Source organism: Amyelois transitella, chromosome 23, assembly GCF_032362555.1.
Source record: "Amyelois transitella isolate CPQ chromosome 23, ilAmyTran1.1, whole genome shotgun sequence".
NCBI lineage: Eukaryota > Metazoa > Arthropoda > Insecta > Lepidoptera > Pyralidae > Amyelois > Amyelois transitella.
The window spans coordinates 4,773,346-4,801,170 of NC_083526.1; the positions used below are offsets into that span (position 1 = coordinate 4,773,346).

At 33.7% G+C, this 27,825-nt stretch overlaps 2 protein-coding genes across 2 annotated transcripts; both read right to left on the reverse strand.

The window, feature by feature from the left end:
* Positions 1–869: 869 nt before the first annotated feature.
* On the reverse strand, positions 870–6,467 carry LOC106130655 (uncharacterized). Its single transcript, XM_013329552.1, has 2 exons — positions 5,972–6,467; positions 870–1,165 (listed from the first exon to the last, which is right to left on the reverse strand). Exons 1-2 carry the CDS (start codon positions 6,465–6,467, stop codon positions 870–872), a joined length of 792 nt encoding a protein of 263 aa, XP_013185006.1.
* A 7,523-nt stretch (positions 6,468–13,990) lies between these two features.
* LOC106130656 (uncharacterized) lies at positions 13,991–27,406 on the reverse strand. Its single transcript, XM_013329553.2, has 3 exons — positions 26,995–27,406; positions 22,567–22,694; positions 13,991–14,239 (listed from the first exon to the last, which is right to left on the reverse strand). Exons 1-3 carry the CDS (start codon positions 27,404–27,406, stop codon positions 14,072–14,074), a joined length of 708 nt encoding a protein of 235 aa, XP_013185007.1. The 3' UTR covers positions 13,991–14,071.
* Positions 27,407–27,825: the final 419 nt, after the last annotated feature.

The following is a 27,825-nucleotide window of genomic DNA, read 5'->3' on the forward strand; positions in this document are numbered from 1 at the left end:
GAAAACTAAACTACATGAAGTATGTTATAAATTTTTCGATCAAAATATTTTAATAAAATTTCCGTTATGAGTTAATTTCTATGAAAAAAAGTAAATAATGTACCCAATTTGGTCGCTAATAAAAAACATAAACAATAAAAGCATGTGTATAATTGCATTATATTGTCGTTAATATATCATATATTTTTTTTTCTACAATGTCATTGGTAACTATATTAGTACAATAAATCGTCTTAGTAACATTTTTACATAACATTATAAATACGTTCATTACTATTCGGAATCAATATAATTCTCACTGATAAAACAAAATCTATAATTAAAGTATGTTACACTGACAAATTATGTTTGATAAACACTAATAATAAATTAGTTAATAAATACCTTAACTAACTATTTACAATGCGCGAGCTCTAAACTACAAAACAGTAAAAGAATTGTAAAGTACAAAAGGTATCACTTGATCACAATCGAAGTAAAAAAGATTCATATGTTAAAGATATAAGGTAAAAGATTCAAAAAGCCAATGAATCAATCGGTGGTCGATATCTAAAGAGTTAAGGCGGTTATTCATTGCTGCTCAATCACATTGATGCTATTTGTTTAAATGTTTACGAAACGTCTACTAAGGATGAAATACCGAAGAACAAGAACAATGTATAAACAACCAATGACGTTCCAATTATTGCAAATTTAATCACGTTGATTATATCATGCACGTTTTCTTAACTTTCTGTTCTTGCCCTTAGATTGTAGACAGTTCGTACGCAGCTTTGAATGAGGCCTTAGACTAGTAGTTAAAAAATACCAAATCGTTAACTTAGTTTGGATGGCAACGGCGAGTCTGTCGACTTTATCTAACTATTTGTCTAATATGCTCCCTTTTGGAGACCCATTACTGCTGCAAACAATGCAAAGAAGAATCCTGCTAAGCCAGTTGCACCGACCAGCAGAATCAGACCTCCGATCAAGACAGGCACTAGAGCGAAATACTTCATCTTGTAGGCCATCAGTAATGGTACAACGTATTTCTTGAGCTTGTGAGATTTCAACTTGAGTTTGGGCTTCTTGATTTTCTTCTTGCCTCCTTTCGCTTCTTCGTATTCATATTCTTCTTCCTCTTCCTCCTCTTCTTCGGGGTCTTCTCCATCGAGGCCAAGCATATCTGGAATTGAAGAAATGGTTGGTCTTAGGTTCTGGTTATTGTTAGTTAGCCTACTTGCAATTATGATAAATCTTTTTGCGAATGACATATCATTATGCGTTTTCGGCGAACTAGTAAAGACTACATTTCTACACTGGCCACGATTACTGCATTCTTTTTTCACTTTCCACATTTATCATTTCAAATAGAATTATTTTTATTAAAATGACCTTCTACTTCATTATGTGTGTGATTTCCGGCATCAATAGAAAAAGAATAGGACTACTCCATTTCTTTCCCATGGATGTCGTAAAACGCGACTTAGGGGTAGGCTTATAAACTTGGGATGCTTCTTTCAGGCGATGGGCTAGCAACCTGTCACTATTTGAATCTTAATTCTATTATTAAGCTGAACGTCGACTTTCAGTCTTTTCAAGACTGTCGGCTCTGACAATTCCGCAAGGGATATAGACGTGGTTATATGTATGTATGTATATGTACTAATTCAAATAAAACTAAACAATTATTGAAAAATAACGCAGATGTCGCCTAATTATATTAATTTCTATCAGGCTAATAGACGATCAATGTCATGTAAATCACTATCGATACCTGTTTATTAAACAATCTTATCTAATCTTCGCATGCCAACAGCAAATGTATCTCGTAATCGTTCTTAATTAGCTGTAACTTAAGGAGAAAAGACACAAACGCACGCACATTTACGCGTTCTTAACATACGTAATTGATGTTTATTTATCTAGAATTGTTAATCGTTTCGTGTACGCGTTAGTTTGAAAGTTGATTCATGAATGTGTATTGTGTAATGTTAGTAAGATCATGAATAGGGATGTTGAATAATATTCTAGAATGTACAGAGGTTAAGAATCTATAATATAAAGGGGTGTTTGTTTGTCATTTTTGCCGTTAGCTGTGGAGGTCAGATGGAGTCGCTTCAAGGAAGAAGAAGACGGTTCCGCCATCCAAAAATTAGGAATATATAATTATTACCAATATAATGAACGCGCGAACTTTCGAATGTGTTACAGTCATTCAAAACTTAGGAAAACAACTGAGAACATATTTTAACTTAAAAAAAAAGTATAAAATATTAAAATTCTTGAGTTCATATATTTGTATTTCTTCACACATTTACTTTATTATGATAACAACAATGCACCTAACGATATCGCTGAAATAAGCCACCGCTGATGTCACTTTCAAAAAAATCACTCAAAAACAAAGAAAGCTATTACGGAGAAGAAAATAATTCTATAGTAATTTATAAGAAAAAGTCAACGAAATACCACATTATGGGCCCTATCAGCGTTTCGCATACCGACCATGACGGGCAATACTGTCATAACAGATATTTTAGATAGTCAAGCGGAAATGATTACTGGTTTGATGAAATTCAGGTGGAGAGAGCGATGACAGGGGACTGGACTGTTGATAGTATAGGTATTAGCAACGGGAATTGTATCTCAATGTAAAATTATAGTTAAAAACTTCGGTGGTCAAAAAGTGCACGTTACAAGGTGCGCCAAAAGTTCCTATACTATTCCAACTACGTATTAGTGGTTTTTCTTTACCCTTTTCTTTTTATATATACGGGACAAATTACACATATTGAGTTAGCCTCGAATTAAGTTCGAGACTTGTGTTACGAGATACTAACTCAACGATACTATAATTTATTATAAATACTTAATATAGATAAACATCCAACACCCCAGGCCAATCAGAAAAAGTTTTTTTCTCATCATGTCCTGGCCGGGATTCGAACCCGGGACCTCCGATGTCACAGACAAGCGTACTACCGCTGCGCCACAGAGGCCGTCAAGTTATTAGATTTCTTGTCGATGCTTTAATTGGAAATAGGTCGAAAAAGCGCAATCCGGGCTCCTCTATACAGAGGTGAGAATGTAACTTGAATTAACGTCAGAGGAAGAAGAAATAAAGAACGGGAAAACGTGAGAAATCTTACACATTCAGGCAAATAGAAGTGTATCGATGTTCCAATGTGAGTAAGATTCCCCAGCAAAGGTTCATTTCATAGGGACAGCTAGCTAATAGCCCGAAAGAATTCTAAGTTTAAACGCACCTCCCCTGCCTGACTTCCACATACATATGGTTGAGTAGAGAACAAGAAGAAAAGTTTTAAGAAAATTGAAATCAAACGTTACTTATCGGCTTTAAAAATGTTCAGAACAGCAAGGAAGCAATATTTGCTTGCTTTTCATTAGATAGATAGATAGAACTCTTTATTACACCATAAGAGTAAAACATACTACAAAAAAATATAAAACAGATAGAGATGGTACAAAGGCGGCCTTATCGCTAATGCAGTCTCTTCCAGTCAACATTGGGCTAATTAATTCCAACTAATATTATAAATTCTACAGTAAGTTTGTTTGTTTGATGTCGCTTCACGCGTCATCTACCGAACCAATCTGCTTGAAATTTTGCGAATATATAGTTAAAAGTTAAGAGGAGTACAACTGAGGGACGGAAACCCTTGTGTTGGTGCCGCTAAATAAGCGCGTCTATGTGGCGCTAAATTAGCGCGTATAGGTGGCGCTAAATTCAAGCGTTTAGGTGGAACTTAATTCGCGTGTGTTGGTGTATAATATATAGGTAGTTCAGAGAAAAAGCTAATTCTATATAACATGAACTTTGAACACAAGTTGTAGTAACACAGTTGATCTGACACTCTTTCAGGATAACGTACTCCATAAAACATACATATTCTCACGTCTATTTTTCGTAATTATGTCTTAATTTAACATTCTTGAAAGTACCCAAAGACCACGTTCAACTGTTTGGATATAGGTATAATAGTGACAAGTTGCTAGCCCATCACCTACCAGAAGAATCCCAAGTGTATAAACCTAATTCTTTGTCGTCTTTAACGCCTTCCATGGGAAAGAGATGGAGTGATCCTATACTTTAGTGCCGGGAACCACACGGCACATTATAATCCATAAAACAATTAGCATCAAACAATAGTCAATACTTATAAATTCACTTTCGCGTTATTAACACATTCAAATGGAATGAAGGAAGAAAATCGTCAAAACACGCAGTCGGGAAACAATTACATACGACGCGTAGAGAAGGGAGTTCGTATGTAACATCTTTATTTCTAACGGGGTCTACAAAGTCAAAAGTCAGGATAATTCTTTCAAGTGGTTGGTTTGATGATGGAACTGAGATTCAAGTAGTGACAGTTCATGCTGAGATAGCTCACGACCTAAGAATCCGAAGTTATTTTTGCATAAAACGTACTTAAAATATAAATTGGAAAAAAATGCCGAAATTTAGTAATTATTTAATAACTAGCTGTGCCCGCGACTTCTTCCGTTGGAATAGTTATTTTGGGCATCATTGAAGCCCTCAAGATTGAATAATTTTCCCTGTTTTTTTCACACATTCCATTATTTCTTTGCTCCTTATAGTTGCAGCGTGATGTTATAATCGTACAGCCTAAAGCCTTCCTCGATAAATGGTCTATTCAATGAAAAAATAATTTTAGCTTTCTATTATTCATTCTAAGTGTCCCTCTATCCATTTCAGTCAAAAATACTAAATGCACAGACAAAATATTTTTACTGTTTTATTATATGTATAGATATAGATTAATAAGAAGTTATAAATTAACGATTAAATATTAGATAGAAAAGACTTATAAACTTGGGATTCCTCTTGTATGTGATGATGGGCTAGCAACCTGTCAAAATTTAAATGATTATATGTATCGTATATGCAGTTGGAAACATCAATAAACTATATTTAGGAGTAGGCTTAACTGAAATACCTTAGTCTCCATGGCAAATAGTCACATAATATTGATGAGTAACTGCTGATTAATTTAATACTTCATAAAATGAATAAAATCACGCCACTTTCCCAAATCGCACTTCATACAAATAATAAAATTAATCAGCATCGTATTAATATTTTACACAAAAGTTTTGAGTTGACATCTAAATACATACATACATACATTTAATCTCGTCTATATCCCTTGCCTAAAAGAAAAATACCAAGTTTATAAGCCTGTTCCTTAGTCGCCTTTTACGACATCCACGGAAATGAGACGGAGTGGTCTTATTCTTTCTTTTATTGATGCCAAAACCACACGGAGTCTAGGTTGACATCTAGATTTACAATTTTCACAACTAAGTTCGGGATCTTAATGTGCGTGTATAAATATAAGTAACAACTGATATTTAGACACGCAAAATAAGACCCCGAACTTAGAGTTTAAGTAAGTTAAGTAAGAGTAAGTTTTTACCAACACTACAAGCTGGCATTGAGGTACAAACAGATACATATTCCTGACATGTTAAATAAGACTACTCCATCTATATGTCATAGATATTATAAGAGGTTACTAAGGATATAAATACTCTCAGTTAGTGCGATAGACAAGATCGAAGATAGGTGATGTGGTCATTGGCAGCATCACGGAGGTCAAACGAGATCTTCACATGAGATAAACGGACCCAGGGTTCAAGAAGAGGTGCGACCAGAACAAATACTAAGGTCATATTAGGTACTATGCGGTTTTTTGATCAAAATACAGTGAATTCTATTAAGTTATTATTATGAAAAACGTTATTCCTTCTTTGCGTCTTTGTCCCTGATACCTACCTATTTTTTTCAAAGCGAGAGTGCATTAGAGTTATTTGAGCTTTCATAAACAACTTCAAAAATGTTTGGCCCACCAGGCAGGTTGGGGGTCAAATGCACCCAAATATTCAATTATTAGAAAGGATAATTCTTATTGATAAATGATGGATAAGATACAATAAAAATACTTACAAGATATCGATCTCCTTGAAGCAGCTTGTTCTGTGAACCCTTCAGGCTTCTCAATCGTTGGCTCTTCGTCCACGTCCAATGACCTCCTTTGGAACTCCTGACTCCTTATCAAGGGAATATCCCTAGGGTGAAACGGTTCTTTTTCAGTTGACTCAGTAAGATTTTCATTACCCTTCTCTGCGGCAATTGGGATATAATTACCTGAGAAAAGCATCTTTGGTTTGTACTTCACATCTTGTGAATAATAAACATTTGAGGGCTGATCTCTTATTAAAGGTATCGCTCGGGGCTTGAAAGCATATTTGTTGTTTATCCTCGCTTCCCTGTTGTAACCTGAAGGCTGTATAACTATCGATGTGCTAGTAACATTAACAGATCCATCACTATTTGAAGCACTAGATAAGGACCATAATTTGGTCAACTTATTTTCGTAGGCCTCATCAGCTTTCGTCAATGCGACGAACGTTATCACAATAAACGTCTGTAAACTCATCATTTTCATTTTCATCGATTGTCTATAAATTACACAATACACTTCACTTTCAATTGATTCACCCTGCTAACATCATTTTGTGTCAAGCGACCGAGCAAAACTGAATCTATTTCGCTGTAAGACGTTATATTTATACATGTGATAGTATAAAGTTGCGTTTTTCCAGGCGATTCACGGTTGGATGGACTCCTTGCCTTCCTCACTTGCGATTCCAATGTAAGGGAAATATTGTCTAAAAAATCATCGTAGTCTAAGATCCACATATCTCATTTTCGTATTTTTTTTAATATGTCATATGGTTGTCTGGGAGATGGGGTCGCGAAATGTTCAGGTATTTGGAATACCAATATTTAATACCAATACCAATATTTGGTAACAGGCTCCGGTCCTCCAGTAGTGGAATGAGCAACTGGAAACACTCAATGATGAAAGGGAGCAAGAACTGATCATTAAGAAGTTCAGGTTTAGACATATTTTAATCTTTCTAGTTTTCCCGGAAAAATAGAAAGCACACACATATTACTTCCAGACTAAGACAGGAGTTTGTGGCTATGTGCTCGAAGGCAACGTTTAGCTAGATGCTGAAATGATGGAATTGAATAATTTAGGGATGCATTTTTGTAAATTGTAGATATATCATCAAACATTTAAATTTTAAGAATTCATAATATTAATAGAGTAGAGAGCCCATAGCTCTGACCGACCAATCAATCTACAAATATCTCAAAATCTAATTTTGATGCCCCACGCGCTAAAAAATCCATTGACAGATCCAACATTTATTTTAAATTTCAGCCAAATGGTCTAATTTTTATGAAATTGAAATTATAACGGTTCAAAAGTTATCGTGTTACAACCTTGCATACATACAAAAATGTATATCTCCTCCAAGTTGTTTGGGCGACATAACAAATATCAGCTTGATAACTCAGTTGAATTGAAGAAAAAAATACGGTGTGTGATCTTAGACTATTTCGTGATTTGCGCCGCTTCTTCCGATAATGATTTCTGGCTTAATTTTGACAGGCAATTTGTTGTTATCATATCGTCATTTCGTGTCATTTTGATGTCAGGAGAGCACGCTTCCTAACCAATTTAATGCGGGTGGTGTCAGATTTGAAAGACGAAAGTGAGAGTTCTTGACAGGTCTTCTATGTTTTGAGAGAAGGAACATTTTTGTCGAATTAATTATTACAATTCGAAAGGAAACTTTAAAGCTCCTCGAATCCTTGATAAGACCAAGATTGAAGATAAGAGGAACAAGAAGAATTATCATAATTTGACCGTTTTTGACCCACCCTAAGGAGCATCCTGGTCAGGTCAGGTCAAGTGTATCCTAAACCGACGAGATTTCATGAATATTTATGAATGTGATGACATGAAAGAAGGATGCAGGGTTGCTGATAAATAGAAAAAAATATTTTCTGTCTACCCCTCAGAAAGAGGCGTGTTTTTATATATTTTAAATATTGAGCAACAAAATGGCTTCATATAACTTTATATAATCCTTTGAAGGTAAATCACCAACTTGAGAACCTCTACTTTTTTGAAGTTGGTTAAAAGTAATAAAATCACGGCCACGAGTTATCTCTACCCTGCGTGAAACTATATACCAACCCGCACTTGACTGAATTTACTTTCATTCGTCGTGTTTACTTGCGCATCTTCACATAGGTATACACGTTACTATTATTGTTTGTTAATAGACAAATCTGTCTATAATTTACAATATTTAATTAAACGCAACGTAATTTAGTCTGCTTTCGCAGTCAATCGTTTGGACCACGCAATCTAGACGCGACACATGAGGCACGTCCCACTTTAACGAGGGAGACAGAACCTACAGTCTCGAAAAGACTAGAAAGCGATGGGCTGGCAACATGCTAGCCTATCGCCTATAAGAATCTCAATGCCAACATGATGCCATTCAGCCGAACGCGGCCTTTCAGTCCTTTCAGTACTGTTGGCTCTGTCTACTGTCTATTGTTGGCTCTTCTGTCTACTGTTGGCTCTGTCTACTCCGCAAGGGTTACAGACGTACTATATGTTATGCTGTTTTACAATTTCTTAAATTTAGTTAAGATTCAAATTGAACAGTTAATAATTCATGTCCTGTAGCGGTAACGGGGCTGACAGATTCAATTGTTTCGGAAAAACCCTGACATATGTAGTTCTAACATAGGAATTGACGTAGTGACAGATTGTAACCTAAAATAATAAGGTTATAATCCTTAATTTCCCTTGATTGACTTTTACATTTAAGCCATAAATAAATCGAATTAAATGGTTATTAATGGTAACAATAAATAAGAAATGAATTAATGGTAACAATAATTAAGAAATGAATTAAAAAGTAGACATGTTTTTTAATTTTTTATTCAAAGAAAATATTCTTTTTTTTTTTAATAAATGTAAACATAAACTCGGGCATGAGCCTCGTTAAAAAAAAAGAACAATTTCTCCTTCTGTCGTTACTATAAAACAATGAGTTTTACCACTTTTGTTACATGCAAAGAAATTAACTGCATGACAACTAAATGATAACGCAATAGATTTTATACTCCTTATTTCAATAATAATAAAGTCTATATTTCACTGGCGTTCAAAAATGCGTATATCAATAATTATTTATGTGAATCGTATCGCAAAGCGTTATTATAGAAACTATTATTTGTTTCCGTTCCAGTCTAGAAGATTATCGAATGTTTGATCTTAGTTTCTTAAAGATCCTTATCTTTGATGAACTTCTTTGAACCATTACCTATTGATATCTCGTATCCATCATCTCCCCATATTCTAGAAATACATTGAAAAAGAAGTTAAAAAAAAGAACACACACACACATAATCACGTCTCTATCTCTTACGGGGTACACAGTCAAAAGTCTTACAAAGACTGAGAGGCCACGTTCAGCTGTATGGCTTAAAGATAGATTTGACATTCGAACAGTGACAGATGCCGAGCCTATTGCCTAAAAGAACACAAAACACATACATACATTTAATCACGTCTATATCCCTTGCCGGGTAGACAAAGCTAACAGTCTTGAAAAGACCGATAGGCCACGTTCGGCTGTTGGCTTAATGATAGAATTGAGTTTCACGTTGCTAGCCCATAGCCTAAAAGAAGAATCCCAAGTTTATAAGCCTATAACTTATCCCTTAGTCGTCTTTTACGACATCTATGTGGAAAAGATGGAGTGGTTCTATTATTTTTTCTATTGGTGCCAGAAACCACACGGCACTTTTTCAAATCAGCCTCAAAATGCAGTACGTTGCCTTTTAATAGCTTAGCAGTTGAGCATAACATTCTTCAAAGAGGCTTTGATATTGCATGAGCAATAACAGCAAATAACACAATTTCAAATTCACCAGAGCAAGAAAAATATATTGACCAGCAATACATTACGATTACACGGTGTTTTCACAAAAGGCACGAGCGTACGATAATATTCATTTGTTTTATAACTGGATTTGTTTATTTGAATTTATTTTTATATTATCATTCATATGAAAACGCGTTTATATCCTTTGCAAGGTAGACAGAGCCAGCAGCGTCGAAAGACTGACAGGCCACATTCAGTTTTATGGCTTAGTTGCTAGTCCATCGCATACAAGAAGAATTCGAAGTTTATAAGCCATTCCCTTAGTCGCTTTTTACGACATCCACGGGCAAGAGACGGAGTGGTCCTATTCTATAAAAGTGCCGGGAACCGCACGGCATTTGTGTTTTTTTTTTCACTTTTAAATTGACATTTATTTATATAATGTTAGATTTTTTTAAAAAACCAACCACTTCTACTCTTGTCTTTTTTAATCCTAACATTCATAATGTCTTTTGTAATTCTGATAGTCATAATGTCAGGATAACAAAAGACAAGAGAATACTTACTCGTATATACAGATTTAATATAGAATAACTGTTAGACTCTGGAATGCCTTACCCGAACAGACGGATATCCGACCGGCTTATTTTTAAGGGAAAAGTAGATACAATCTCTCTTCTTCAGAAAGAAAATGGCGGAATGATCCATCATGTCTTAGTTATGTGATTATTATTTATGTCTTTTTAATTCTAATTAATGTATGTGTATAAAAATTTGTGTATTTTTCCCTCTCTTAAATTGACACCAGATTATTTATCTGTTTGCTATTTTCTAAAGGTTGACTGGTAGAGAATGCTATAGGTAAGCATTAAGTACACATATTGCACCGTTGAGGCTCAATAAAGGTTTAACATACTTACATACAGTCACGTCTATATTCGTTGCGGGGTAGACAGAGCCAACAGTCTGAAAAAGACTGAATGGCCACCTTCAGCTATTTGGCTTAATGATGGAATTGAGATTCATCGCCTTTTACGAAATCTATGGGAAAGAAATGTAGTGGTTCTATTCTTTTTTGTATTGGTGCCGGGAACCACACGGCACATAAAGGTTTAAAAAATAAATAAATAGACTTGCCATGGTATTTATACTTCAAGCATTCAGCCATGCTTAATCGCATGAAAAAATTGGTATGCAAACATCGCATGCGAATGTAGGGAAGTACAAATTATTTGTTGTATCGTGTAGCGCGTGAATTAGGAAGCGCACGCGCATCGGTTTTCTCATTTCACCGGCCGCATGACTGAAAATATTGCATTGTAATTGACAATTTACTGTTCTTCGTGACACGTTTGGTATTTATTTCCATTTTGTGTCTAACAATTAACTATAATTTGATGTGTTCAAATTTTTATAAAACTTTTGGAGTATGGTTTTTTTTTTATTTCGCAACTATTTCGCCTTTCCTCCATTCTTATTTTCCAATTTGTTTACATTTACTTTTATTAGAAGCTTAGTACAATATTTTTCTTTTTGTTTTTTGACACATTTTGCTGTTATATTTATAATGAAAACTATTTTGATCAATATTGTACAATGAAGGTGCTAAATTGTTCCCGGCACTCTTAAATAGGATTTAATTTTTCCTTTCATTCCAACCCTTTCCATGAATATCGTAAAAGACGACTGCGGAAGTAAGTAAGCGGATGCGTAATTCTTTAGTGGTGGGAACCACAAGGCACTGATATACTTGCTTTATCAATTTTCTCATTCACGATCAAAATAGTGTAAACAGTTATCGCTAGATGGCAATGTCTGAGTATTTTTTTAAGCAACAGACATCTCTTTTCTTGAAAAAAAGAATCTGCCCAACTGCCCATCTTAAAATTATAAATTGTGAACAGGTTAATGTTTGAAAATCTCTTTGGCGTTTTGTTGTTTATTCTAGCCTCAAACATTTTAATTTTCAATAGGCACCAACTTCATTCGCTTAAGTTAATCATTGTTTGAGCTTCTTCATAGATGGCGTTGGAAATTTTTACTGCTAACGATGTAATAAATGTTAGCTTAGCGCACCCCAGGCTCCGAACTTTGGTGGCAGAGGGTGCAACTGGGAACAGGCAAGGATGAGAGAAAGAGTAATAAAGAAATTTTCAATTTTTATGCATATGTGTTCATTAGATATGTGTGGAAACACAATTATCTAGTTCCTTTATTGTTTGCAGGTTGACTAGATGAGATCCCTCCATGGGATAACTCTGCCATTGCAAGTGATTTATTTCTTTAAAAACTATGAACCTACATTAACATTCTGTATTGAATGCTCCTGTATATAATTTTGTGTACATAAATAAATAAATAAATAAAATAAATAAATTCTCAACTTTCCTTTATTTGGATTTAGATCTAATGCAAAAAATAACTGCTTAATTTCTTAAAAAAATCTCAAACAAGACATTTTATATGACGGCTTAACACTGCGCAAGAAACTGCGTGTTATGACATATATATCTTATAGTTCCAAATAGGTACAATACGGAATTTATGTTATATAAGGATTCTTGTACTTGTTTGTCAGGTCAAAAGTACCCGGAACCGCTGAGCTTGGATGAAGAGAGTTATGAATGTGGATGAAGCGAAGGAAGTATACAGAGATCGTGGCAAGTGGAAAGAAGTAGTCTCTGCCTACCCCTCCGGGAAAGAGGCGTGATTTTATGTATGTATGTATTTTTGTACTTAGGCACTATTTAATTGATATGAATGGTGAGAATTTTGAAATCAAGATTCGTTTACAGGCGTATTTCATTCAGTTGCCTCAATGGTTGCTTAACAGCTAGGGTTTTGATTTTTTGCACACGATGGTCTAGATCAAAAAGGCGCCTAGGTTATTGTTGTTATTAAAGTTTGTTGACCTCATGATATATTTGAAGTAATTCTGCACTGGAACTGTCAATAGGTAATTTTGACATTCTATTTTTGGAAATTCTATTTTTAAATTTTTAATTGTTTTCAGCACTTTAGAATATAATCACTCCATCTTTCCCATGGATATCGTAAAATGTAACTATTGGTCAGGGTTATAAACTTGGGACTGCTCTTGGTGATGGGCAAGCAACTCACTTTTTACTACGCTTTTATTGAATCTCAATTCCATCACAAACCCAAACAGTTGAACGTGATCTTTCAGGATTTTCAAGACAAGGGATAAAGACGTGACTGTATGTATATGTATCTAAACACAATTGTTGTATTGCCGATATTATAATTTTAAATGTAAAAGAAAAGGAAGCTAAATCATTTCATAGCATAGAATTCATTATAATATATTTTATTAGCTTTTGCACGGGGCTTCTCTCCTGTTGGAATTTCCAGAAAAAGTAGCCTGTGCAATTAGGTGTTACTGTGTGTTAGGTACCTGTTTACCAAATTTTATCAGAATAGGCTCAGTAGTTTTTGAAGTTTTACAATTTTTTCTCTTTATTATAAGTGAAGATGTAGAGGACGTCATGTATTTAATCCTAATGTTGAATACAGGCAGGTATATGGGCGAGGGACATCTTGTAAATAAATAAGAAATTCATACCATTTATTTTTATTCAATCCATTATATTACAAAATGCAAGTTCGAATCATTAAACCTATTTAAAATGAATCGCCCGTGTCTACATCGGCCCTTCTATTTCGGAAATAAAACATAAAAATAAATTAAAATAAAAGAAAACTGAACATAATTAAAAAAAAAACGAAATTAAATTAAGTTAAAATAAATTAACGAGTATTCAGGCACAGTTCGTCAATAAATAAATTAATCTACACAGTCTTAACTTAAAATCTAGAATAAATACGTCTTTTAATAAAAAGTACCGTCGATCAGCCCATTTGGGCCAATGTTACCACTGAAACCATATACCAAAGAGGTGGGTTTATGAAATTATATCACAAAGAGAGAAAACTTTACTTTGGCTTGATAGTATCAAGTCAAATAAGGAAAGATTTGGTAATATAGAATTAGGAATAATAAGAGACTTTAGAAATGGTAAGTATTGGTGAATGTGATGTCGCCAAGCCATTCTGATATCATAACATTCTCATAATTACATTTCAATTCTGACATTTAGTAATTGACAGCTTTTAAAGTGTGTATGTGTGTTACCAAAACCATTCTGATGTTCATTTAATTCTGACTTTGTAGCTTGTAACAGAATGAGATGCAAGACAACACATAATTCCAATAGTTTCAAGTATTTCTATTGTCTCATATCATTCCGATTACGGATAAAAACTAGTTGGTATTATAAGCGCTGTAGGCCAAGTCCGAGGCGTCAGTGTAAGTTCTGCGATCCCAACCGCCGCTGCTGCCTCCGGAAGACCAGCCGTGGCTCTCGTGACCACCTCCCTTCTGAGACATGATCTTCTTCAAAGCAATGATCCCGGACAGAAGGAGAGCGATCTGGAATCAAGAATGGAGATAGATTAGTTTGATAAAAAAAAATTCTTACGGTTGAAATGAATGAAAAATATTAATGTAAGTGTTGCGGCCGTTCAGCCTCCATAGACAGACAGACACTTTGACTTGACATTTTAGACGAACAAAACTGACTGATATATTAAATAAAAAAAGGACAATCGATTTTTTTACTAAGGACGACCAGACACTACCTTGAACATCCGAAAATCTGGTGTTTTATTCTGACTGACCCACCAGACCCTCTTCCCGTTCAGTAAGACTACATAACGTCAGAGACAGATTCAAGTATATAAAAATACTTACATAAATTACGTTATGAGAAAATGTTAGTGAAAAACTATTTAATGAATATGCCTTAGCAATCGTATGGTAAAATCTTACACAATACAAATAAAAATTAATTTAAAAAAAATACATGTGACACTTGTTTTATGGATTTAACTGAAGATTTAGTTTAGTTAGTTGGACCCCAAGTCTCCCCAAGTTCTCTGTCAGACCCAATGGTTGACTGGTAGATAATGCTTCAAGCATTAAGTCCGCCAATTGTGCATACATCTGTATTTTGTGCAATGAAGCTTAAATAAATAAATAAATTATTTTCATATTTTCCTGATACCAGCCAAAACGCCTAAAGCTCCTGGTGACTATTTCGCTATCGCTCGAAATAAATTTCGTACGGCTTAGAATGAAAATAAGCCGCACGAGATTTACTTAAAGTGACGGCGAAGTATCTTCGAGAATGTGTTTAAACCATAGAAACGACTGCTCATCAAGCTACGTCCTACTGGTTCTGAGTATTTGGTATGGCTTTGCTCTGTGTTGCTTATTGCATAATAAAATTTCCCCATTTGCATTACCCTAGCTATGTATAAAAAAATACATTATATTTTTTTCTTTAAAATACGGTTCTGAGAAATCTGAGAATTACAAAATGAGTATCTTGTGTGTTTATATATATGACGTGAAAAGGTTTAAAAACACAACAACAACGTATTTACATATAATGCAGTTAATTTTTAAGCTTTGGCATCCTAAAAATAGTCGGTATTGGTTCATTCTGAAAATGTGTTTCAAGTAAGTTTTGTTCGAAAGTAATAAATACAAAATACCTACATATTTTTATATACTGTATTACTTTAGAATAATGCTGACCTTTTTTTTAACTTATTAGTATAAAATTCATAGTAATATTAAAGTTATGTATCACGTTATATATCAATCAATTTTGTAAGGAAATATTACGGTCGATGATTCGCATTTGTTAATTTTTTTAGATGAGTAGGTTATTCCTTAATTGTATGGAACATTTTCAAACATGGCAACACTCATCTCATTGTAATGCACAGGCGAAGAGAATCGGTCCATTCAAGGCTATCTTGTCAGATTAAATTCCTCATAAAAATGCCATGGAATACGAAATTAATCTTTAGTACGGTAAATATAAGGATTGTAATAAAATGGTAGATTTTTGTATATCGTCATCTAAATACTAAAAGTATTTGGTCACATTTTTTAATATTGCTTAAACATTTGATTTAATTATACTTATAGAATACTCTAGAACCAGCATGATTCTAGAGTATTAGATTTATAAAATTGTTAGTTTAATTTTACATACCGACTGAAGAGTTTGATAAAAACTTTTTCTTATAAATTATCTCGTTTTATCTATTTGGTTGAGTACAAGGTACTGGTTATATTATGTCATTTGTGTTTTAATTTTTTTGTATAAAGATGTATCAAATTGTTTTGATATCAATTTACCGCATTAAACACTTGTGTAAGTACTATTTAAAAAAAGTCAAATCGAGAAACCATTCGTTCTTGCCCTTTGTACTTATCATGTATCATCATTGTTTTGAATCATATAACTTTACGCGATATGATCACGTCAAAAAATAGATCTATGTGCACTCTCCAAATAATGCCCCCAAAATTTATAGGTCTCGTTTTCTGCCTGAGAAGAAACGCTGGTGACTTCTTTCCATTTGGCTACAGAGGTCCTAATAAAAATCAATCTTAGAACCATGATACATAACATTTCATTACAGTCAGAGCCAATATGTAGTCTCGAAATCCATATTCATCTTTGAAATTCACTTGCTATGTACATCTTAGCAAATCATGGGTTGGAGAGTATTGTGAATGCGTACAATTTTCAATATTATGTTGAAAGAGACATTATTATTAAGGACATTAAATCATACCTGGATCTAGAAAGTTTCTGCCCTCACGAACGACGAGTAAGGTCGCAGGTCTTAGAAAGTTACGTGATTACTTCAAATTGTATGAGGCTCAGACGTATGATTAGATTGATTGGTCCTTAAGGGCGTTCTGTGCGTGTTTTTGTGCTATCAGGCATAGTATATGGAATAGTCTAGGACATAATAGTTTTACCGAGAAAATTGCCTTTGGATATTAAAATTCAATGTTCCATTTTCTGCACTTGAGAGACCGTGTTTGGTGTATTCTTAGTTTTTTATAATTAGTGAATTCACTATAAAAATCTATTCTACTGGCCTTGATAAATATTTTTTTATGATTTATTTAGAAACTACTTCGTATATCTACTCTAATAAACCGTAATTATAACATAAGTTGCAAACAAAAAACTTTAATCAAAAAAAAGAAAAAAATTAATTTTTGACTTCATTATAACATTAATTGCAACTAAAATGACTATCAAACCATCACCTCACGTATACCACGTTCTTACTTTCAAGGTCAAACAATCACCAATTATAAGCCCTAGCTTTCGAGTCGAAAGTCTATGACTTTCTTTTCAAAAATGTAAATGAAAGAAAATTACGCCCAGCTATATTTGGTCTGGATATCAGTAAATTCGTTTAAGTTCATTGACTCATCATTTAATCTATGATAGCTTAATAGAAAGAACCGTTTGGAGTTTTATTAAAAGATTGAACAGGTATAGTTTTTTTTAATACTTTGCTAAGCCCGGAGTCATACAATAATGCGAGTAGCATCATCTATCTGATTTTAAGGAAGCTTCTTCTTATCCTACCTACCGTCCGTAATGAGACTATTTTAACCCCGTAGTCTCATAGGTCAAGTGACAACTTTTATTTAATTGTTTACTCGCCTACAAGATTTTGAATGATCCAATCTGGTCTACTGGCAACTAGAAGCTGTGATCTATAATTAATCCATTGCTGGGATTGTTTAGGTATCACCTACAAAATAGCAGTCCTAACGTGAGCTAAAATTTTGTTATTCTTTATTGTATTAATTGACGGCCTCTGTGGCACAGCGGTAGTACACTTGTCTACGACACCGAAGGTCTCGAGCTCGAATCCCAGCCAGGGCATGATGAGAAAAGAACTTTTTCTGATTGGCCTGGGTCTTAGATGTTTATCTATATAAGTAGGTATTTATTGTAAAATATAGTATCGTTGAGTTAGTGATAGCGAGGCTAACACAATCTGTGTAATTTGTCCCGTATATATGTATTTATTTATTAATGATAAATTCCGATAACAACTTCCTGATTTTGCCAAAATTTTGTTACCATTTATTGTATCAATGACAAATTCCCATTACAACTTCCCGCTTTTCCTCTGATATTATCCATAAACTGTTTAGTTCACTAACCTCACTTTCAATCATTCAAAAATGCTCTCTCACCGCTATTAATTTCTCATTATTGTTCCCAGTTTTCTTGTTCACTTGTAAACTGTGTCTTCGATCGGTGTCAGTGTCATTTACTCTGTTTTTACGTTCGTATAATAGAGGTTTGTGTAACGTATGGGAAATGATTCCTATTGGTATGATGACCTAGAACTTTGGCCAAGTTCCCGTGATGATCATGCAGATGATATTGACTTGGTAACGATGGAAAAACAGATCATGAACAAGTACATTGGTCGCGATAATTGCTTAGTTTCTTGTGTTATTTTCTCAGAATACATACGCGTGAATTGAAAGCTTTTAAGAACTTTATGTATGATATTGACTGCTATGAGAGTTGAGACTACATGTTTAACTATAAAGTTTTGACTTTAAAATATATTTTCTATCTAATAAGAATGGGTTCATTTGAATTGTATTCTGATTTCTACGAATGTCTTCTTAAAACACAACTGTTTTCAGATACTATTTCAAAGTGCTAATTGGTCATTTAAAGCATGCACTATAAGTACTATACAATAATTTTACACGATGTGAGAATATTTATAGAACTTTTGTATGGTCAGCAACCTATTATACGTCTTAAATAGATTGTATTGCATCAAACTAATATTTTTATAAATCCGTCTAGGTATTAGTCATAAGAATTTTAAAATTGCTGAACTCATATCATTTTTATTTTCTAACTGATTACTTGTCACCAAGGCATAAAGTCCAATACCTTGCCTTGAAACGTTTCAATATAAGCAGAAAGTACCATTTGAAGTGTAAGAGAATGTACCTCAGTTCGTGATATTGTTGTTCCAGAAACGGAACACTACAGTGTCAGTAATAGGGTACTGCTAAAACATAGCGAGGAAAGTACCGTCAGTCCTTGCAGTTATTTTTTGTTAACTTTTTATTTTCTTATTATATAACTATATTATTCTCTTGTTATCTCTTCATAGGATATGTCTTCCGTAGTTTTTTGTCAATAATTTTGTAAGATTTTGTTTTATGCATTAGAGATATTGAAACAACATAATTGACACCCAGTTCGTGTTAATCATCATATACATAGAGGAGAAGGTGGTCTTGTGGGGCCCGACTTTGTTCTTAGGGTTTATAAAAAAATAAATAAAGTCTTACTTAGAAATTGGAAACATATTTTTATATATATGTTTTACATGACACTGACTTTATAAAATTTTCCACTAACTGAACTCTTAAACCGGCCTGCCACGAATACTTAAATTTTTCGGCTAGAGTGCACATAAAATATTACAGCAAAGTCGAAGCTAAAATGGTCCAGAGGTCCTAGCCCGTCCATGGTTAAACCGAATACGTTCGATGAGGATCATGCTTTACGACTCTCTTCACTCTTCAAAGACAGATAGAGGAACATCGTCGATTCTCAATTTTATTGATATGACATCCAGCTTAATATGGCCTTTCAGTAGCATATTCGGGGTGACAGTGTAATATATGTTTGTGTGTGTATGTAGCATGATGAAATAAATAATGACTACTTAAAGATGTTGGCTTGCTTTTGCTATATTTAAGAGCTCACCATTTCTTGGTTTGAAAAAATAGCCAAGAAACGAATAGAAAAATGTGAAATGATGCTGTGAGTAAAATTAATCTATTACACAGCGATTGCATTTAATGCTATTTATTTTTAATACTTTACATGCTATGTTTTTTATAAACTATTCTATACTATGTACCAACAACATTTAGAATGTTTACTGGCACTGTTTTTAATTCCGAATCATAAATGTTACCAATTTCCACATTTTGTACTGTATTTCATCAAGTTCATTATACCTTCTATTTTAATAATACAGTACATGTTACTTTATACGAACCAGGAGGTAGATTAAAAAAAAGTTATAAATAAATAAATATATACGGGACAAATTACACAGATTGAGTTAGCGTCGAAGTAAGTTCGAAACTTGTGGTACGAGATACTAACTCAACGATACTTATTTTATAATAAATACTTAGATAAATAAAAATCCAAGACCCAGACTAATCAGAGAAAGTTCGTTTCTCCTTATGCCCTTATGACCAGGATTCGAACCCGGGACCTCCGGTAATACGCTATTACCGCTGCACCACAGAAGCCATCAAATTATATAGAATGCTGAAATTTTTAATAATATAAATTCCCCAGCAACATGATACTTGTAGTTATCTGACAGATACACTACAGTATTTGTTAACAGATGCTTTCGATTTAATATGCAGACTTTACATAACTGAGAACATTAACCACAGTTTATAAATCTAGCACTAAGCTATGCCTGAAGCAATCATTTTCAAACTGTGTCACTAGATTCAAATAGTGTTGTGTTTCTGACGTTAGTACCGTAATAACAATAGTTTGATACTAGTTGTGAATTTAAATGCATTTATGTCAAAATTTTGCAAAAAACCACCTAAACAAAATACATACATACATACATACCTATGATCACGTCTTTATCCCTTACGAGGTAGACAGAGCCAACAGTCTTGAAAAGACTGATAGGCCACGTTCAGCTGTTTGGCTTAATGATAGAATTGAGATTCAAATAGTGACGGGTTGCTAGCCCATCGCCTAAAAGAAGAATCCCAAGTTTATAAGCCTATTCCTTAGTCGTCTTTTACGACATCCATGGGAACGAGATGGAGTGGTCCTTTTCTTTTTTTGATTGGTACCGGGAACCACACGGCATAAATATTAATTTGTCAATAAGCAGACGTGCGTTCAAAAAAATATTGGATGTGACTTCTAATAATCCAATATTTTTGCAAAATGATCCCTAAGCATTTTATCGCTTCTTTCACTTAATTTATACACACATTGCAACATGTCTCATTTCCAGAGAAAGGATTTCCTCATCAGTGTTTCTGACCATTCATCAAATAAAGGACCCAGGTATTTTACATAATTTTTCTTAAACTGGTACATAAAAGCTTTTTAAAGATATGTCGTGTAGTTGCCGGCACCAATAGAAAGAAAAATAGGACCACTCCATCTCTTTCCCATGGATGTCGTAAACTCCGACTAAGGGATAGGCTTATAAACTTAGGGTTCTTCTTTTAGGCGATGGGCTTGTAATCTGACACTACCTGAATCTCAATTTTATCGCCAAGCCAAATAGCTGAACGAAGCGTAGTGGTGTTTTCGAAACAGTTGGCTCTATCTGCCTCATAAGGGACATAGACGTGATTATAAGTTATGTCAAATATATGAAACTCCTAAAATGTCAAAAGAAAATTAAATGGGAGTAAAGTGAAACCTTTTAATAGCTGTATGATTGAAATGAATAAAAAACAAATTGACGAGAGAAAGAAAGAGTGAACAATTTACGAGGATTAAACTAAACACAATGGAAAGTTGATTGCGAAATATGAATGAAGCTTTCAAATGTGGGTCAAAAAGTTCTAAAGCATCGTACAAAATATGATGTCAAGCGACCTTTGATGGAGAAGTACACATAATATACTATTCAATTATATCTTTTGAAGTGTTTAAAGAAAGCATTAAGCAATCATTTGTGTATATTTATGTCGGTTATGGTTAGAAGTTTCTCTTCTTTTTACAGATTGATTCGAGTCCATTTCTGCAATTTAACGTCTTTTTTGAAGCAATATAAATAAAAAGAAAGTGTTGCTAATCCCAATAGTCGATTTGGTAAAATTTTTATCAGTACCTTAAAAACGGTTTTAACTGACTTTTTTTGATGAAAATAAAACGTACTATTATTTCTTATAGACTTAAATCAGAAAGGCCGTATTTTATTGCATCATAAACTTACAAAATAAAAGCGCTTACAACGAAGAAATTGATTGCATCTTACTATTTAATACCTTCTGAAGATCTAGACCAAGATCAACCAAGCTCTTAAGGGCTAGATTCAGCCCATGATTGTACAAAAGTGGAGCGTGAATTATCATGGCACAAATCAAAGAACTCTCACATTTTACCATGTGACATCAACCTATTATACAGTTCTCACGATGCTTTGTGTACAAAACTACAATAGGGAATGCATGACAGAACGCCAATGAAATAAGTGTGTAATGGTTCAATTAAGAGTTTTCACATAAGGCAGCCAAATTTATAGATAGATAATATTAGGAAAGAAAACTAACTTAACATGGTTATGTAGTAACAATCAATTGGCACCTGACAGACATTGCGAACATTTAATTTAGGAGAGATAATGAGATATAATAATCATAAAAGAAATAATCGATAAAATAATTTGTTTTTTTTTTTTTAATTTCACCGTAAATTTATCACGAAAACGATGACTTTTTCATAGAAGGCAATTAAGGAAGCCTACACAAAGCGTGATATTTTTTCTATACATTTGAATTTTGTTCGTTTTTTCTATTATTCTTTTCGATAAATCCGATGAATGGGAGATGAAAAAGATATGCGATCTCAAATAATGCGGAATTTTCACATTGACAAGGCTATCTTACCACAACCTATGGTTCTACCAACCTTCCGGTTGTAGGAGCGTCATCATAGGAAGAGGGTGATGCTCTCTAACAGCACACCCATTCTGGACCCCCTAAAAAACCTACTCAGTGTCCCTTTAGTTCTGTATTACTCAGCCTCTATTCCTTCGTTCTAAGGTGTACTGACGATATACGTATTGGGTAAGTAAACAAATTATAAATACCTTAGCGACTATCAAAGCCTTCCCCGCCAGAACGAAGAGACCAGCAATGGCCAGGGGTATCAAAGCCGCCATCTTCATGCTGGCTCCCATCATCATCATCCCCATCATCTTCTTCATCTTGCCTCGACCTGGAAACGCCAGTGCAGGTAATGTTAGTTGATGAAATATTGTGCTGAATTTCATCTTTTTCTCTAATTCAAATTGTAGTAAGTGGTTTACAAGTACATTCATAAATTACGTCTTTATTCCTTATTATTTCTGTTGTGGTAAATATAAAATTATCGAAGAATGTGCTACATAGTTTGTTTGTTTGTATACTTTTTATAACGCATAAAATATAACAAATAAAATAAACAAATATAACATAAAAAAATAGTCTGTTAAATGTAAAAATAATTGGAATACAGCTGGAAATGAGATTCATATAGGGACATATTTTAAGTCCTTTATCTTATAATGGAATCTCAAGTTCTACAGTATAATCTACATAGAAAGAAATACAGCTGGCACACCATATCTTAATTTTAGACATTTTTTTTTAAAGATTCAACCAGCTTGTTTTATTAAAAAAAAAACTCTTCACTTTATTTTATATAAGCAAAATTTCAATAAAATGAGATCAGTAGATACCGCGTGAAGGGACAACAAATGAATAAATAAACTTTTTTATTTATATTTAATATTGGATAAGGCATTTGTCTTCCATCTCACCTGATGGGTATGTGACGAGAAAGACAAAGATGTTACTCGTACATGCCTATCCAAGAGATTTTCACATTTATATTATTAATCAATATTGTGTTCAGTGCTACTTTTAAATTAATATTCTATATTTAAAAATGGCCCTTACCATTAAAAAATCTTAATTTTTTTTAGAATTGCGGAAACGGACAAATTGCGTGAGTTTGCACTTATTACGAACTGTTACAATTACAGTAAATGATCTAGGAAATCAATTTTGTATAGTATACACTAATATTACGAACGAGAAAGTTAAAACGGACGCATTAGGTGCTTTAGGATCGGCCAAGTGCGAGTCGGAATCCGGCACGAAGGTTCCGTCAATTCTTTTTTAAATTTACTGATTCCGAAATAGTAAATAACTTCTTTATCGAAATTATTTCATATCACATTAACTACCTACTTGATTGATTTTGTAGCTGACTTTCGTTTGAAGTTTATATTGAACTAGAGGCCGCCCGCGACTTCGTCCGCATGGAAACCCTATCAATCCCGCGGGAACTCTGGGATAAAAAGTAGCCTATGTGTTATTCTGGGTCTTCAGCTACCTACATACCAAATTTCATGGTAATCGGTTCAGTAGTTTTTGCGTGAAAGAGTAACAAACATCCATACATCCATACAAACTTTCGCCTTTATAATAGTAGTAGGATGTTTTATTGGGTATTATTTTTGTTTTACAATTAACCACTTCATAATAAAAATGTCAAAGAGTTGCCAAAACCTGCTCGGAATCTGACGTCATATCGGCTAAGGAAGAAAATCTCACGGAAGTAAATCCTGAATAGTACCTATAATTATATCTAAGGATTAGTTAACACTGAGATAACATGCAACACAACGCTGCCCACACATTTTAAGGGGACGCCCGCGGTTGCGTCTGCGTAAAACAAAAATTCACTATTATTCCCGTTTTCGCGGGAATTTCGGAAAATTCTATCTTAGTCCATTCCTAGACTACATAAAGAACGTACATGTCAAATTTCCAGTCCCTAGACTCAGCGGTCTGGGCGGTGCGTTGGTATGTCAATCAGTCACTCAATTTTGTTCTTTTAAATATTTGATAGATGAAATAATCTTCGCAGCTCGGTGTAGTAACAGTGTCTCGTCTTATCACAGTATGTACTAACCCTAACACAGTCAAAATGTCACCACGTCACTTACAAATAGTTACGTTCGATGGACACATTAGAACCGTAATTGCGATGACCTTTCCGTGACTGACCAGGAGAATATGGTAATGGTATAACGACTTTCTACCTTTCTTTTTTATTGTTGAACATCTCCAGTGCTTTTTCTTTGTCATCGTGGCGATAACTTTCGATTACAACATCATTAATATCTGCTTTATAATTTTTTTTTATTTATTTTATGTAGTGTTTTTATTTTCTATGGCTGATTGATTTTCAATCGTGTTCGAAAGGAGGTTTCAAATTCGATTTTGTTACTTTTTAATGTAATTACTTCATTGATTTATAATTAAGTCGATACTCTAAGGATAAATTTGACAATGATGACATTCAACGATAGATAAACGACCGAGGTGGTTTCAAATTCATCAAGTCAAGATCTCATGATGGACACTTGGAGTAATCGAGGGATTTTCGTCATTTCCACAAAATAAAAGAGACAGATTTAAAAAAAAAATATACAGAGATAAATGTACACATTAAATGTCACAAAATGTAGCTGGATCTGGAGATCCACAGATAAGATTTTATCAAGGCTTTAAAATGTGACCTGTTCCATTTTGAAAGGCGAGGAAAATAATCTAACACTTTTTTTATTCAGTGTTATAACAATCGCAATAAAATTATGACTATTTCGATTTCAGTAGGTAATATACTAATTATTAGCACCAAATATAATTAAATTTACCCAAATAAAGAATTGATACAAATCTTATTCATCCTCCGGAAACCGCTTAGACATAATTCCGTTGAATCACCTCAACTTTTTGTTGTGTTACGGTCATCTCACTAATGTAGAAATTTACATCATAATGGTGATATAAAAAGAAGTGATAGTAGAAATCAGTGTACGGTTCGTGGTCAATAAAGTTTTACGCGGATACAGTACATATTCAGTTTAATGTCTTGTGGCTTATGTTCGTTGTAAGCGCTGTTATGGTTAACGCTACTTTTTATTATTATTCAAAGCCTTAATGTAATAATTCATTCATTCATATAATCACGTCTATAACTTTGTATAAGACTTGAGAGCCTTGAAAGACTGACTGGCCACGTTCAGCTGTTAGGTTTAATGATGGATTGAGATTCAAATAGTGACAGGTTGCTAGCCCATTGCCTATAAGAAGAATCTCAATTTTATAAGCCCTATCCCTTAGACATCGTATAAGACTTAAAAGAATATCTCAAGTTCGTGAGCCCTTATTTCTTCGAATACTACTATGGGCTTATATTTATTTAAACTTATATGTCGGGAATACGCTGTGATAAGAATACAGTTCTAAAAGATGTAACCGTAAGCGTTATAGACCTTAATTACAACTTAAAAATGGTATTATTATTAATTGATAATGAAATCTAAATTTCCATTTTATTGATAATTATTGGACATCTAAACTATGCGTAATAACAGTTTTGAATATTCAATTGTTTATTGCATATAATTAAGTGTAAAGTGAATGTCTTGTAAATTATATAAATTGTAATGAGTTTTGTAAAATTACTATTCTTTTCACTGTCACTTTCATGTGGTATTTGGTATTCAAGGCTTTAGTCCCCAATAATGACTATCTTAGATGAAAATAAAAGATAAAATTTTTATATGATAGTATCATTCCAAAATCTTTTAAATATGTCATGTCTAAAACTTCTAACCAAAAGTTGAGACAAGTGAAAATTCATAATCATTCATTTATTCAATCAAAGTTAATTGCGAACGTATTAAGCCCTTCGTTCTTTTATTACAACTTTTACGTTTTGCTCCAATTATTATGCAAACGAATTATTATTTACATGAAACGACTCTGATATGTGTCCGAAATAAAGACATAATCATTTCAGCCCTAGTCTAGGGCCTCCTCTGGAACCGTCCATAATTATATACAGAGGGGAAAAGTTCAAGTGATTTTGATGTAAATCTTAAATATATTTAAGATTTACATCAAAATAATGATCCAGAATATTCTATATTGCACAGAATGCCTTAACAAGAGTTTTTTTTTTTTAAGTTTTACGGATGTTTAATTTTTATTATTGAAGATTTTGTTGTTATTGTTTAATAGTTAAACAACAGAGTATTACAGCTCAATGAGCTCTATTAGCCGAAACTGTGAACTAAATACTTAACCGACTTTGATTTAGTTAAAGCATATGTATCATCCATGTATACTTTGACGATATCATGAATGATCATTTTATGAATTAAATCGGCCAAATATCATACGCACAACTATCTAAAATTTATGCATATAAAGTGAATGACCTCTAAAATAGGTTCCTAGGATTTTTCATGCAATGCAAATCCAGGCTAGGTATTGCATTAATGTTTCTGGCTACACGTTATTTATAAAATTACTAATTTTAATTCCAATAAATCCTTTATAATATTAAGTTGATAAGCTGTTCAGATTGGTTTAGCAGTCATAGAGCCCTGAAGACGGAAGGTGCAATAGGAACTTCTAAAGGTAAGAAAGAGATTTAAAGTTCAAAAGATGATTACCTTCTTCAACACCCTTGTTGAGATCCTGACCAGAAATCCTGGGCAAAGACAGCTGAATAGTCCTGGAATTGGCGAAAGAGGCAATCCTGTCCCACAGCATATCAGTTAGAGCCTCATTCTTATCGTTCAAATTCCTCGGCAAAGTTGACTCTATGTCATTCTCACTCATAGGCGTCACTTCCGTTTCAGAAGTTTTCACAATATCAACACCATCCACTAAAGGTATAGCATCCATCCTTGCAGCTCTGTCGAAAAAGAGAATCGCCTTCTTCTTCAGACATGGAACAATTCCATCGCTTCTTTGACAATCTTCGTAAATCCTCATGATATATTTGACTCCCATATCATCCCTGGCCACAGCCGAATGCACTGCTGTGCATACCACAGATAACAATAACACTTTAGCAAACATTTTTGTGCACAGATGTTAATTTTTTTCTTTTTTTGATGGATGTGCACAGGGCGGGATGATAAAAATTACTGTTAGCGACCAGGTAAGCGCCTCACGTATTTATAGGCTATGTTGCTTAGTAAAAGAACTGCCTCAAGATTGCGGGGGAACGTACACTAGACGATCATGAATGGTGTAGAAGGAAACTATGGAGAGCACAGATAGATATTCGATTAGACTCACGGTCGTACTGAAACATTTTTGCTTTTACGTAAATGTGTTGGATACGTTGTTGCAGGTTCAAGAAATAACTCGTAGTCAACATGTCGAAAATGATTAAAGACTTTGCGTCCCTAAATAAAAGCAAATAATTCATTTTTTTTTTGTTCTTTCTCCTACAAAACATTTCTCAAAGAAATGTTTGTTTTTTTATTTTCGAC

Coding starts and splice junctions, on each gene's coding strand:
- LOC106130655 (XM_013329552.1), bottom strand. CDS start 6,467: ATGATGAGTTTACAGACGTTTATTGTGATAACGTTCGTCGCATTGACG. Junction 1,166..5,971: donor TTCAAGGAGATCGATATCTT/GTAAGTATTTTT, acceptor CTTCAATTCCAG/ATATGCTTGGCCTCGATGGA.
- LOC106130656 (XM_013329553.2), bottom strand. CDS start 27,406: ATGTTTGCTAAAGTGTTATTGTTATCTGTGGTATGCACAGCAGTGCAT. Junction 22,695..26,994: donor CAACAAGGGTGTTGAAGAAG/GTAATCATCTTT, acceptor TGGCGTTTCCAG/GTCGAGGCAAGATGAAGAAG. Junction 14,240..22,566: donor AGGCTTTGATAGTCGCTAAG/GTATTTATAATT, acceptor TCTTGATTCCAG/ATCGCTCTCCTTCTGTCCGG.